At 40.1% G+C, this 13,842-nt stretch overlaps 1 protein-coding gene across 4 annotated transcripts in view; it reads right to left on the bottom strand.

The window, feature by feature from the left end:
- The window catches only part of brsk2a (BR serine/threonine kinase 2a), a 163,635-nt gene that overhangs the window by 41,460 nt on the left and 108,333 nt on the right, over nucleotides 1–13,842 (bottom strand). For all 4 annotated transcript variants that reach the window (XM_038705513.1, XM_038705511.1, XM_038705514.1 and 1 more), the window contains exons 3-4: nucleotides 6,664–6,749; nucleotides 3,771–3,911 (exon numbers count right to left, since the gene is read on the bottom strand). In XM_038705513.1, coding sequence (XP_038561441.1) covers nucleotides 3,771–3,911; nucleotides 6,664–6,749 — 227 coding nt within the window. The remainder of the gene's footprint in view (nucleotides 1–3,770; nucleotides 3,912–6,663; nucleotides 6,750–13,842) is intronic.

Below are 13,842 nucleotides of genomic sequence, written 5' to 3'. Positions count from 1 at the left end.
GTCTTAGTGAGGAGGAGTGAGGAGAATAGTTTGACACTGGATCTATATTAACATACAATGAAGACTTTCTTTCACTGCCTCAGCATTAAAAATATATTTTACGCATTCCTTTCCCACATCTATTTTTACCCGACCCATACCTATCTTTACCTCATCTCCCTCGTCAGCTATGCTTGTGTGTCTCTTTCTCTTCCTCCATGTAAAAAGAAAACTCTGTCTAAATCAGAGCGCCATCTGAATCAGGCAGAGGAACCACTGAGTCATAAACAGCCCTCTACATTCTTTCATTCACATCCAGACTTACATCAATCTGGCTCAAGAGAGATATTTGGGGATAGGACGTGGGCGGAGGGCGGAAGCGTGAGGCAATGAGAAGAAGCGAAAATGGGAGGTGTGCAGAAAAGGAGGGTTGAGGAGCATGTGTTTACCCCCCTCTGCACGGTGAATCACAGAGAAAAGGGAGCACCTCTAATGGCCTGTATAGGTCCCCTGCGCAAGTAGAAATGGAAGAAATGATTGCAGAAATTGAGGGGATGCTGGGATCTCATTAGTGTGTATAGAAGGGAGGTGAAAAGGGCTGTGTCTGTCTGTCTATTCGCCCCTAATAAAGGTTGGTAGGAGGGCGAGTGGGCACAGCAACTCTCCCAAATAATCCTCCTCATGATATATTTACAAGGCATCATTTGTTAAGAGTGTTTGAGTATTTGAGGAGCTAAGACAATGAGGCATCAGCAAAGTAAAACAGAGAGAGATAAATCTGCTAGTGAATCTTACTACAGAAGCTCTGTGATAATCTGTGATAATGTGTGTGCATGCACTTCATGTCAGTCCCAGATGCTTTCTCCTAATTGGCCTAATGTTCTCATAGTCAGTAATATACTGATAAGAGATTTCTAACTTTCATTCCCTTAGGTAGGACAGTTTTGTTCTATTTCCAGTGGTACAAGGGTTATCTTCTGTTTTTTTAATTCACATTTTAAATCCACCAACTACCTGTTTAATAGTTGAACCCAAGCACATCACGCTGAGATAATCAGTAAAATGTAAAGAGGTTTCAGACAGGAGGATGTAGCAGCTCGTACTGTGTAAAACAGCTCACACAATGGCTTTATTATTAAATAGCAGCAGCCAAAATGTAATTGCCTCTTCTATAAACTATACTGTGCAAAAAAAGCATATCAACACAGAAATTCAACTATACCTAATCATTGCATGACAAATCAGTTTAATTCTTTCCTTTTAATTGCCCGTGCAACATTATGCAAATCTATCTCCTAGGCATTTACTGTAGCACTCAACACCAGGGTCTAGGGAATATTATACCATAACTGTTTTTCAGTTTGGTTTCCCCTCCATCATCAGCAGAAAGCTATTCAGGAAACTTTGAAGTATACCAGACTGTGCACAGAAGAGAAGAAAACCCTCTTTCCCGAGCTTTTTAAGCCACAATAGCCCTGGCACAAAAGTTATGATGGAATCACATAAATGATCATCATGAATGTCAATTATCACCCTGGTCTTTACTCTGGGCTTTCTCTGCCAGAAAAAAACTCTCTAATTTGTTGCAGATCTGATTTGAGAAAAATCAGTCCGTTTGATTGATTTTAAACGGACTCTAAATAAACCAATGGCTTGGTTTAAATTATGGATTAGCATATAACCTTTCTTCCAGCTAGCAAGTAAAAGAAGGGGTATAATAAACACAATTACTAGTAACTGAATAGAAAATAGAACCGCATTAAAATAGGATTGAGAGAATAAAACAGTGTAGTATATGGTATTATCTTTTCTTGCAACTGATTACTAATTAGTATGCAGTTCTATTTTTTGTTCCTATCCATAAACAGCTTAAAGAAGTCCATTTAGCCACCGTGAAGTCACCCATTTGTTTGTGGACAACCGTTTTGAAGCCTTGAGTTTGGCATTTTGGCCTTCCCCATCTTGTTTTTTGGAACCAGAAGTGACCAGGTCGCTGTGATAGCGACTTGTCAATCACAAGGTAGCCACGTCCTTAAGCATCCTGCTTTATCATCTATTTCACCATAATTTACTAAATGAACATCATGTTGTGTCAAAGAATACTTGATTGAGACCATAAACTCATTAGGAAAATGTCTACTGAGGCAATAAAGCAAGTCAGAAGTAGTATTTTCTCATAGACTTCTATACAATCGGACTTCTTTTTGCAACCAGTGAAGTTGCGCCCTCCTGACCACTAGAAGGAATGCAAGTTTAAGGTACTTCAGCCGTGGCTCCACTTTTCAGTCCTGGAGGTTCCCACTTGTTCACATCTCATATTTCAGTTTTTATCCCCATTTCTGCAAAGTCGCTGGAGATTAACTTGTGACCAAGGTAAAAATAAATACACTTGAACTCATTCTGCTCTATGGTCCTTGTGCTCCGCTATGCAGGCACATGAGGACAAAATGCATGCACTCTCTAAAGAGGGAAATAAACTCTCTGCTTAGGGTGACAAATGGATACGTACGCTGCCACTTAACACTACACAACAGACACACAAACACATTAGCGCTCCAAATCATTCCCTGCTGACTGGTTTGACTTCTGAAGTATATATGATTACCTCTAGTCTATGAGCTGGTAAACAGTTAAATTACCCCTTGAAGCCAAACACAATGTGTCACATTAATAACTGGAAGCAAATTTCAAATACTAGCACTCAACACTGATCAGAGCATAGTAAGGAAATGTACTGTGTACTAGCACAAAAATCACTGCTCTACTTTAAAAATGACACCTAAGCAATTTATCTGGAAAATAAGTGCGTCTTTAAATCTTCCCCCAAACCATAAAGATGTGTGTGGGTGTGTGTGTGTGTATGTACACACACACTATATATCATGCATAATATATCGTACAACACATTTATAAACAATATTGTGCTACAATGCTTTTATTGATTTTTATAATAAACCATAATTAGTAGTCTCAGACATTTTATGAGAAATAGTTCACTCCATATAATAAATATAATTGTACTCTATATAGAGTCACTAATATTTTTAGATATGAGGCGATTTGTGTCTGTGTATATGACTCTTTTTATCTGACATGTGTCAACCAGCGTTAGCTGTTTAAGATGGATGTTAAAAGAGGAAATATAAACACTTTCATACTAAGCAATATCAGGTTTTCTCAGTTCTGTAATCTATTGAATCAGTGGTTTGAAAACTAAACAGCACTCTAAAGCTATGAATAAATTGATTTACATTTAGATTGTAGATTCACTTCAGGAAGAATCTGTATATTTGTAGAATTCATTATTTGAGAACTTATTATTTGTTCATTGTTCAATCGTTTTAAATGTATGTGCTGTACCTCCAATATTTTTGTAAAACCTGTGGTTTTTACTCTCTATTGGGCAGAAAGGCACGAAGAACTTTTGAAGTACGACTGTGTACCAGAACAACATGTACTACAAAGCTATCAGTGTAAATGGTGACAGGATTCCATTTCATAAATTCATGCATAGATTTTTTTTATTTAAACTTTATTTAACCATTCATCATCTTACATAAATTGAACTGTATTCAATTCAATTAAATGGATGTATTTGCTTTTTATACTTCATATACTTTAATGTACTTTTACCAATGTATAGTAAAACCTATATTTTATTTACCATAATTTGTGTCAAAATAATATTTGTTCTCCAAATGTCATAAAGCCTGGCATAGCATCTATGAATAGCATCAATAAACTACTAGCAACTAGAACAAGTCTTCTTGCATGTAGATCGTTTCACTTACCATATGGAATGACTGTGGCAAAAATCCAGGGCAGACATGATCTGTCTGAAGAATTTTCTGGCCTCTTTAGGTGTTAACCTGCCTTTCTTCACCAAGTAGTCAAACAGCTCACCACCAGACACATGTTCTAGTACAAGGTACCTGAGAGAAAGAGAGAGAAAGGGGAAATCTGTATAAGAAATAAAGATAAAACAAGGAGAGCTGCAGAAAAACTCTCATACACACATAGAGAAGAAAGATTTCACTTGCAAGGACAGAAACAAGTACCTGTGTTCTCTACAGAGCCCTCTGGAAGGGCCAAAAGAAACTGAGAAAGCTATGCGGAGAAGATAATAATAATAATAATAATAATAATAATAATAATAATCCTTATTTGTAGAGCACTTTTCAAAAACAAGTTACAAAGTGCTTTAACAAGTGTAAAGAATAATACAAAAGATAGTTCCCTCACAGTCATGATATGCAAACAAGACACCGAGGATCAATGAACTGATCTACCCAAAGTCATACTGTTTATTTTTTATTTTGTCATCTGTAAGCTGTCCCCACAGTCAGAGTGAAGCATGCCAACTGTGTATTACAATATATGTGAAGGGTTCTGAAATGCACTCTGACCTCTGATGGGAGGCATCGGAGGAATGATATAGTTTCATAGATGGAAAAGTTGTGGGAAAAAGCTCTCAGACATGAGGGATTTAGGGGCTTGTGAATTCTGCTAAGGTACAGATGCTGTACGCTTCTTGACAGTCTTTGTCTCAGCACTCTGTAAATCAAGCAAAAGAGGTACTGGAAAATCAAGTTCCTCACTTTACTAAGACTTTACTGTTGTAATTTCTTTCTTCCACAAACATGCATAAATTTACATGCAATCTTCCCTGCCATTACATTTCTCACAGCCACACTTCAGGTGGCCTTCGATCCTGTAAGAGTGGTTGGGCTTATAGGGGAGACAATTTCCTGCACTGGGGCACGAAGGTGACAGGGTGGAGATGAATCACTGCTGACCCGGCCCTAAAGCTGCATCTGTGGGCTGAAAGCCAGCAGTGCCCTGCCCCTGCTCCGGACTGGCCTGCTCGTATATCCTGTGCTAAAAACTCCCTCGATCTTCACTAGGACAAATTGAAACTCAGATAGGCGGTGAAATACTTTCTTTCTTTTCTCTCTCCCTGTTGTGGATGTGTGTGTCTACATGCAACTCTTCATTTTTATAGATAACACTATAGTGTTACGAAGTGTGTGCTCAGTAAACGACCCTAAAACCTTAATGCCAAAAATGCTAGATTTGACAAAACCTCAATAGCTAACAACCAGACCACAGTAGCAGGGCACACATTATTACATCTACAATAACCTAATACAATTTCAATACTAAATCACTGGATTACCACTTATGCTATGGCTTCACTTTTATAAATGCTATATACTTTGCTCTTGCACAGCTTGTATAATTATTTTATTAATCAATTCTTAATACCATACACCAATATATTTTCTATCAATGCAAGGATGCATTGAATGTGCAACTTTGAACAACTTTTGCTATATTGTCTCTCAATAGTAGCTCGGCAAGCTTTAAAAGACCTGGTCTTGCATGTGTTACAACTAATCATGCTAATCTGAAATGAAACCGCTCATAGCAAGCCTATTGCAAATTAAGTGTACCCATACGCAATATGGTTTCTTAAGACTATTGAGCATATTTTTCCGCAACCATTTTTCATTCTCAGATGCATAATTTATTCCAACATCATGATGTGATCATTCATTCATTTCTAGCAATGAAATATGCTTAAATAAAATATTGGTGGGCTATGTATCAAACTCCTCCCACTTCTCCCTCACCTCCTGTACACACACACCACACCAATTTAAACAGCTTGTGGTGGGATCTGTGCCAGCAGCATAATAAATCTTAAAAGCTCTTGGACTGTGACATCAAAACGCGGTATATGTCTACCAATTATTGGCTTTCAAGTGGAGATATCCGAGTAAGAATCTAAACAATATTCATTTCAAAACGACAACACTGATGTGAAGCACAGAGTGTACTGGTGATATAAATGTAAAGCAATTTGTCTTCTGTGATGCTACTAGTGACCAAAAGTCAAAAGTGATGAAGCAATGGCCACAAAATGTGATTTTAATAATCCAATTATAGGATGAATCACAATATTCTGCTATTCCTATCATTTTAAAGGATGACATGTTCAGCACTGCATGTCCAATCCCATTTGGCCAGTAAGCTCAAGATGATCGAATTTAGTTGACAAACAGCCCTCTGTAGATCAAGAGGGCTACTATAAACTAGTGTGGTGCTTGTCACACACCATTATTAAAGTTAGCTAATAGATTTATGCATGCGCCTGCTTGTGAGTGTTTGTGTGTGTGTGTGTGTGTGTGTGTGTGTGAGTGTTTGTGTGTGTGTGTGTGTGTGTGTGTGTGTGTCTGTGTAGCCACTGCAGCAGACTAATGCGGATGCCACTCTCCATGGCTAATGTTTCTTAATGCAATGGTGTTGTCTCTGATAAGCGTGTCATGGTGTTTACATTACGGAGACTTCCTCCCCCTATTAGCAGTCCCGTAGCGTTCGCGACCAAATTAAATGCTTCATGCCAATACTAATGGAGCAGCCGCCCCTCCAAGGCTATCATTGTTGCCCTCTAATCATAATACACCAATCAAAACTGCTCTGCGGGCCAACAAAATGAAGTGTGAGATTCATGCCATCCATAAGAGCAGTTAGTAATAGATAATAATGATATTTGTGGGTCACAAATGTTTTCATGCAAACTTACAATCATTTAGGTGTGTATAAATATGTATGCATATTTTTGATTTACTATATATATTTACATAAATCAACATTGGACCACAATCGGCTGGTGATACTTACAAGTATTTTTTATTTTCGTAGACATCATGTAGCTTTAAAACATGCGGGTGCTCTATGAGCTTCAGAATAGCTATTTCTCGCTCCACCTGTATGAGAGAGGGATAGATGGGGAAAGAGGGAGGGAGGCAGAAAAAAAAGAGATTTGATTAGTGTAACATCAACAGAGTTAAGTTCCATTTTTTAAAGGACTCTAGGACCTATTTTCCTAATTTGATGTCTTAAATGAGAAATTTCATCTCACTGCTGCAAAACTGCAGTACCGGGGAGAGAAACCAAGTGACCCCAAAATAGCCTGTGATGAGTTCTTACCAATCGTTTTACTGAGGTTGCCTGTGAAGGGCACTGTTACAGAGACAAACCTGAGAGGCAGAAATCTGTCATAACACTTCACACAACCAGCATAAGGACTTAAGAGGAGTAGGTAAACCAACAAAAGGAGCTGACTGGTACTTTCTTCTGGCAGAAAGTACAGAGATAATCTTTGACCACACTCTCATGGCATCCAGGTTAGCAAGCACTGCTATCTCAGATAGAAAATATGGGTTACTTCAAAAACTGAAGGAAAAACTGAACAGATTGTCTTGTCTTACAAAAACGGCATCATTTTCTCTCTCACAAAACCAGCTTTGCTGAATTCTTTTGAATCACATTTCCAGTGGTTTGCATTAGGTGAACGTAAATCAGCTTGGTTACATAAGAAACATGGAGTAGGATAAACTGTCAGTCAAACATCCACCATTTGAACATTTATGTCCACTCAGTACACCCTATGCGTGAAATGGGTTCAAAATGTCCACTCAGGTATATTGTCTCCCAGAGGAGTGACTTTGAGACAGTGGCTGTATAAACACCACAAGAACAAGTACACATGTTTCTAAGTTCTTTTTTTGTTGTTGTTGTTGCTTACAGAACTGCTGAGAGACATTTATAGCATACTGTGAGACCGGTGAGAGCTGAATTTCACCAAAATCGAGCAGATCAGTTTGGATTTGTGTCAGCATCTCCAGACGTTGTAGTCAGCATGTACAGCTGCCACTGAAAATCAGCATGGAACCTACTTCGACAGAAGCCACCGCTAATCTTCAGCCCCCTCTGCTGCTCTCCTGCACTGCTTGCGGTTATCTGTTCATCCCCCTCCACCTTTCTTGCCCATCTTTCTCTTCCACCCTCTGTGTCTAGCTGTGACTGACGGTGGAGATGAAAGGACAGTGTGAGTTAAAGGCTCCTCTGCCTCATCTCAGTCTCATCAAAGTCAATTTCACTTTGTCACTTGCCTGTGACAGCCTTCACGCCGCCTTAATGTCACACTCATTGTGGTTTGGCTTTATGAAAACTCAAGTGGAATAAATTTAAAGCTCTGATCTGCCAGTTAACTATGTTTTTTTATTAAACTCACACAAAGCTGTTTGCTTGACTGGGCATAAAATCAGGTTCTTCCCCCTTAATTATGCTCTCAGGTAGGTATTGTACCCTATCTTAACACACTTTTGATGATTATTTTCTGCCCAAATAGCAGCATCCCCATCACCACTTCTTATCAAAAGCAACATGTCAAAAGTTATACGACAAAAACCTGCTGATTTAGGTTACATTCAGTCACTGAAGAGAAAAATGCTATGCAGTGCAACTGATGTTGAAGCCGCAGCCAAGAAAAAGTCATGAGAGAATATAAAGCTAATAAAACTAGGCACACAGCTTGTCTATAAAGGGTAAAGTGGTAAATGCATAATTAACATTAACATGGAGTATCAGAGGGAGTAACGGCTAGGCTAATCAGGGCTAATCCAGAGACTAATGAGCGCTATCAGCAGCACTACACTGTGCCACTTTCTCACCTGAGGCTAAGGTGTGTTGTTAAGAATGAGCCCATTGTGGCTGGCTAGCTAGCTGGCAGCAGGGCTCCCTGCAGAGAGACTAATGCTACCCAGGACTCAGGGAGAGATGAGCTGTCGAAATGCTACAGAGCCAGCAGCTGGCTTCCTAAGCTTCCTCTAAGCGCCTCCTTTTAGTTAATTGAAATAAGAGAAATGAGGCTTAATGTGAAGATTTAACTGTACAACTGCCTGCTTATTGCAAGATTAGCTGTTGATTAACACACTAGTGTAAATCTATGGAGCGACCCAGGCTCTTTCTAGCAGTACAACAGTTTCATTAAATAGCCTACAATTATCAGTCAAAACAAATAGTCTGACAAATTTATACATTTACACCTCACTTGCTTTCACCTGCATATTGCAAACAGGAACATAAAAAACTTGGACACCCGAAACAATGGCATTTGTACACTCACAGTGACCAAGTGTTTGCTCACTCCTTTCAAATCCTCAAACACACACAAGCAACACCTCCATGTCTTCGTACAATTATAAATGCCAGGTGGCCATCCTCTCTCTTGGGCTGGCTTCTGCACAAGGCTCCACACTCTCTCATTAAGTTTCACATCTGTGAGGGTGGACAGTTCTCTCCATATATCCATGGCACTTCATTAAGCCTTTATTAGCAGGCGCTTGGACAACATTAAATGAGACACACACACACACTCAAGCACATGCACAAATGGACAGGTGGTCAGAAGAACACACACACCTTCTCTTTTAATCTTTATTGTTTCTCGAAAACTAAACAAGGGTTACCAGAGAAAAAAATAAATAAATAAAAAACTCTTCCGAAACCAGAGGTCGAACAAGAGCACAAGACTGACACCAGTCCAAATTGGCTATTTGATGGGGAGATAATTTGTCTTGTAAAGTATGTTGGCTATCGTTATGGAGTGGACATCATTAGCAGAAGACGTCAATCTAGGAACTAATTGGCAACGCTTTGACCCACAGGATTTCCTATCAGTGTCATATCCTGCCACACTAAGTGGATCAATAAATTGCGGTGGTGATTCCAGGTAAGGTGTTAACTAAAACTAAAGTAGCTGAAAGCAAAAATAAAAACTAAACTAAATTGCAGTTGATGAAGGATAAAACCTGGCGTCTTACTACCAGGCTCCAAAAAGCTGCATTCTATTCCTCCAAATTAAAAGCTAGAGGACCATTTTCTTCTCCCTGGAATTTAATTTTGATGTTGTTGTGTTTGAAAGCACGTCTAATGTGATTTATTACTTGTAATTATGGTGCAATTTGCAGGTGCAGATGGTATTTTATAATGGAAAAGTGGAACAAGCCTGTGCGAGAGAGGGGAACCGGGGAGATTGGGGCTACATAGACAAATGAGGCAAAGCAGCCACTGGTACTCACATGTGTCACTCCAAATTCAGAGGATGAGAGCCATTTTAGCATAGCTCCACCAGCTCGCTATTGATTCTCTAAATTAAAGCCCTGGATCTGAATGGCTGAATGGACGAGCAAACACATGACTGGTGACATCAATAGTTTCATCACCGTGGCTAAGAGTCCAGTGGTAGAGGAGAGCGGATCAGAGACAGCCAGGCAACAACAAAGACGCAAAGACATTAGATTCATGTCACACATGTCAAAGAGCGACCGAACAGAGAAGCCAGTCCGAAATCTCAATGGGGAAAACATTGGATCACAGGCTCTGTCATCTCTCAATCTCCACTTATTGCATCTCGCTCTCTTACTCTCGCCTTTCTCTCTTTCTCTCTCGTGCGCACAGAAGGAAAACACAGACATTTCTGTCACCTCCCTCAGGCAGGAGAGTGAATGGTCCCTTGATACTGAGATCTGAGGATCAAAGTCAACAGGGCAGCCATGTGTGTCAGATAAAAAACAGCAGTGGCTGTGCTAACATGTAAGCTACAGTGCATGCAAGCGCTGCTGGATGGATAGAAAAACAAAAGAGAGACAGAGGAAGGATGAGTGAATGCGAGAGAAATTAAGTATAAGCCATGTAATTCTCTGCAATGGGGAAGACCAAAAGAGACGTGCAGAGGAGACACAGTGGCAGTGCCAGCCCCCACCCCCCTGAGTCTTGTAGCCTCTTTTGTTGCTAATTAACAGAACACGGGGAAAGGATAACCTTTTTAGCAGCACCATGCACCAAACAGCCCACAGAGAGTGAAATAATAACAGGTAGGGCGATGAGGCGGCAATGTGAGGAGCTAAAAGCATGTGACAATCAAGGTAATGAGAGACCATTCCAGCTACGTGGCTTTGCTACATCTGACAGACAAAATATCTAGGGCACTGGACAACAATTAATTTATTTGTACCACAATGATAGATCTTTCAAAAGCTTTTGATAAAGTGAATCACATAATTTTAAAATGTAAATTCATGAAATATGGTTTTATGACTTTATGACTCACCGTATTCATGGTTAATAGATCATATGTGTTACCAACAAATTTTCAGGAGAAATTGCTACATGCAGGTTGATTTGTTTAAATAAAAGTTGCTAAATGACGTTGTCATTTCATGGTGGGATGACGACATTACGCAACGACGTAAAACTGTGTCATTACTCCAATTGACTTGGCAAGCTCTACGAAAAATCTTTATTTTTAATATTGTCAAAACGCCTTTTTTGGACTTCTTTTCTTCATCTTACTTCCATTAACGGTATCTCATTTGTTTAATTTCAGGTTTAGCAAAAATAAATAAAACTAAGAAAAAAAGAGAAACACAATATAGAATTACAAGGAGAAGGGTGCAGTAGATAAATAGATCAGATGACATATGGGTGATGAAGAAGTAAGGTATGGATGGGGTAATGGCTGGTGAGAAGGGGATGTGGGTCCAACTGTCAGTGAGCATAAGGGGAGGAGACAGCACAGCTTGGCCACTGGCTCACAGACAAACCCAGTCAGCTTGTCATCCATTCATACTTGTGACATGTGGACACATTAATGCATGCTGCACACACACTGTACACACACACCACTGATCACGGCAAGCCATGAGCCTCCTCCATCCATCCATATGTCGGTCACTGAGCCAGTAGGACAGAATTAGTGTTTTCTGCCAGGAACAGAGGGCAGCCAAGCTGGTGTGTATGCATTCATGTGTGTATCTTTGTACACATGTATGTAAATGGTAAGGCGTTTTGTGGTTGTAAGAGTGCTGTATGTCAGTCTTTGTAAATAGGAGGGAAGGACATCAGTTTCAAGGGAAAACACACACACACACACACACACTCAGTCTACTTGCTACACTCTGGTCGAATTACATTGGTCACAAAGAGCAAAGTATTTCTCAAGGTGTGTGTTCATGTGCTCGTCTACTACCTGGTGTGCAGGATAAGGCCACTAATACCTTCAAGATGATTTTAACATGTGCTCCTGGGAGAACCTACGCATCGAAAATTGGTTTGGAAATTGACGTAGACAGGCTTTGGGTGATGGATTTAACTGTATATGGCGAGGGAGCATGTGTGTTAGGTAGTTGTGTTATCTACCACTACTGAGCTAGTCCCACTGAGAGCAAAACAAAATACAAAATAAATACAAAATCCTATTTGTGTGATTCCATTCGAGTCAAAGTCGTTGAACTGAGGGAAAAAAGTAATCTCCCTCTTATTTTCATCTTTCTCTGTTTATCGCTTTTCCCTCCACCCTGTAGACCTCACAAATACACAAACGCATGTGCGCACACGCAAACACACATGGATACACAGTCAGCACAGCATGTTTTTCTGATAATCACTGTATCAGTCATCCTTTGTGAAGAGGAGGTAAATTCCCTGCACGGGGGAGTTTGATCAATGCCAGAGACATGTAAATCGATCTGGACATAGTCTCTTCTAGCTTGCTTGTCCTTATCCTTTATCCATCTCCCACCCTTTCAAATCTTCCTCATTACCCCTCCCTACCCAAGACCAATTCTGACACTTCTCCTCCTCTTCCTCCTTCTCTCCTATACTTTATTTGTTCTCTCATACTATCTCTCTAATCATGTCTGTGATGTGTGCCTGTGTTTGTGAGGGATCCATCACGCTGCCACTTAGACCCGTGGCAGGCCACATCATTTCACACTAACAGACATGTCCCTGGATAACCTTGGTCATAATGGAGTCTAATGGAAGAGGTCCTCCACACCCTGAGGTCAAGGGGTATAATCATGAACCTCTTCAGACTGACTACATGGGCAGATGGGTGGAATGGAGCAGGATGGACTGGGGAGAGGGTAAAAGGTGTGTGTTCATGTGTGTATAAGAGAATGTGAAGGGCCATGCATGTGCTTCAGCAAAAAACATCTGCAGGATGAGTGATTTATCAGTGACGGGCAGGCAGTTGATCCCTTTGGCAGCCATGTTTGTGTCGGCCGTCTGAAGTGTCTTTTTGTCAACTCGTCCATTCCGTCAGTTACTCCCTAAGCGAGGGATATTTCATACAAGAGGATTGGTAAAGTGACCTTGGATTTTGTGGAGATGTGAAATGTGGATTAATGAACTGTTTTTTACAGACTAGAGAGTCAGTGCAGAACAGTATGCAATGATTAGATCTGAAGGTCATCTATATCAGTTATAAAAGTGTATATCTAATAACCTAAAGTTGCCTATATTTACATGTGAGGTAGATGGAATTATTTCGGAAGTGCAGCACAGAAAGATAAAATTGGATCCTCTAAGGATACTGGAGAAATTTGTATTAAATGCCATCTGCTGCCATATCTTGCAAAAAGTGCCTCTTCCTTTTCTAATGCCAACCTAAATACATTTGATGTAAATGTGGTTGATTAAAATAATGTCTCTTTGACTGTCTTACTGTATAAGAACCAGAGATGAGGACTCGAGTTTGAGACTCGGACTCGAGTCTGACTTAAGTCGCACACACTGACTTCAGACTTGACTTGAGACTCGTCCTCAAAAGACTTCAGACTTGACTCGGACTCATGGACAATGTTTTTTTTTAGGAAATTTCTGATGAGCTTGCTGTTATTCCCCTCCCTCCATTACCTATAACATGCCTACGTAACACGTAGTATCAGCGGCGCGCGGCCACACATGAGAGAGGAAAACACCAGCAGCTGCTGTGCGATTCATCATAAACTTTGGCTTTAAAACTTCATACAAGGCCCAAGCGCTGAATGCAAAATAGGTTAGTAACCTGAGGTTAGTAAACATGTTTAGCTCAGCATTGGCCATCTAAAGTTAGCTTGCTTCTTGCTTTAGCTACGACCTACCAAGGTTAGGTTCGATTGTCGTTCGTTATGAAAAGATCAATGAGCATTCGTTTACATGCCAAACTTGTGGTGGTCGATTAACGTAATC

This window comes from Micropterus salmoides, unplaced genomic scaffold, assembly GCF_014851395.1.
Source record: "Micropterus salmoides isolate LMB-PRFRI ecotype aquatic unplaced genomic scaffold, ASM1485139v1 Ms_hic_scaffold_8, whole genome shotgun sequence".
In the NCBI taxonomy this organism is placed as follows: Eukaryota; Metazoa; Chordata; class Actinopteri; order Centrarchiformes; family Centrarchidae; genus Micropterus; species Micropterus salmoides.
Note: the sequence above shows the minus strand (reverse complement) of the source record. Positions and strands in the feature narration are given on the sequence as shown.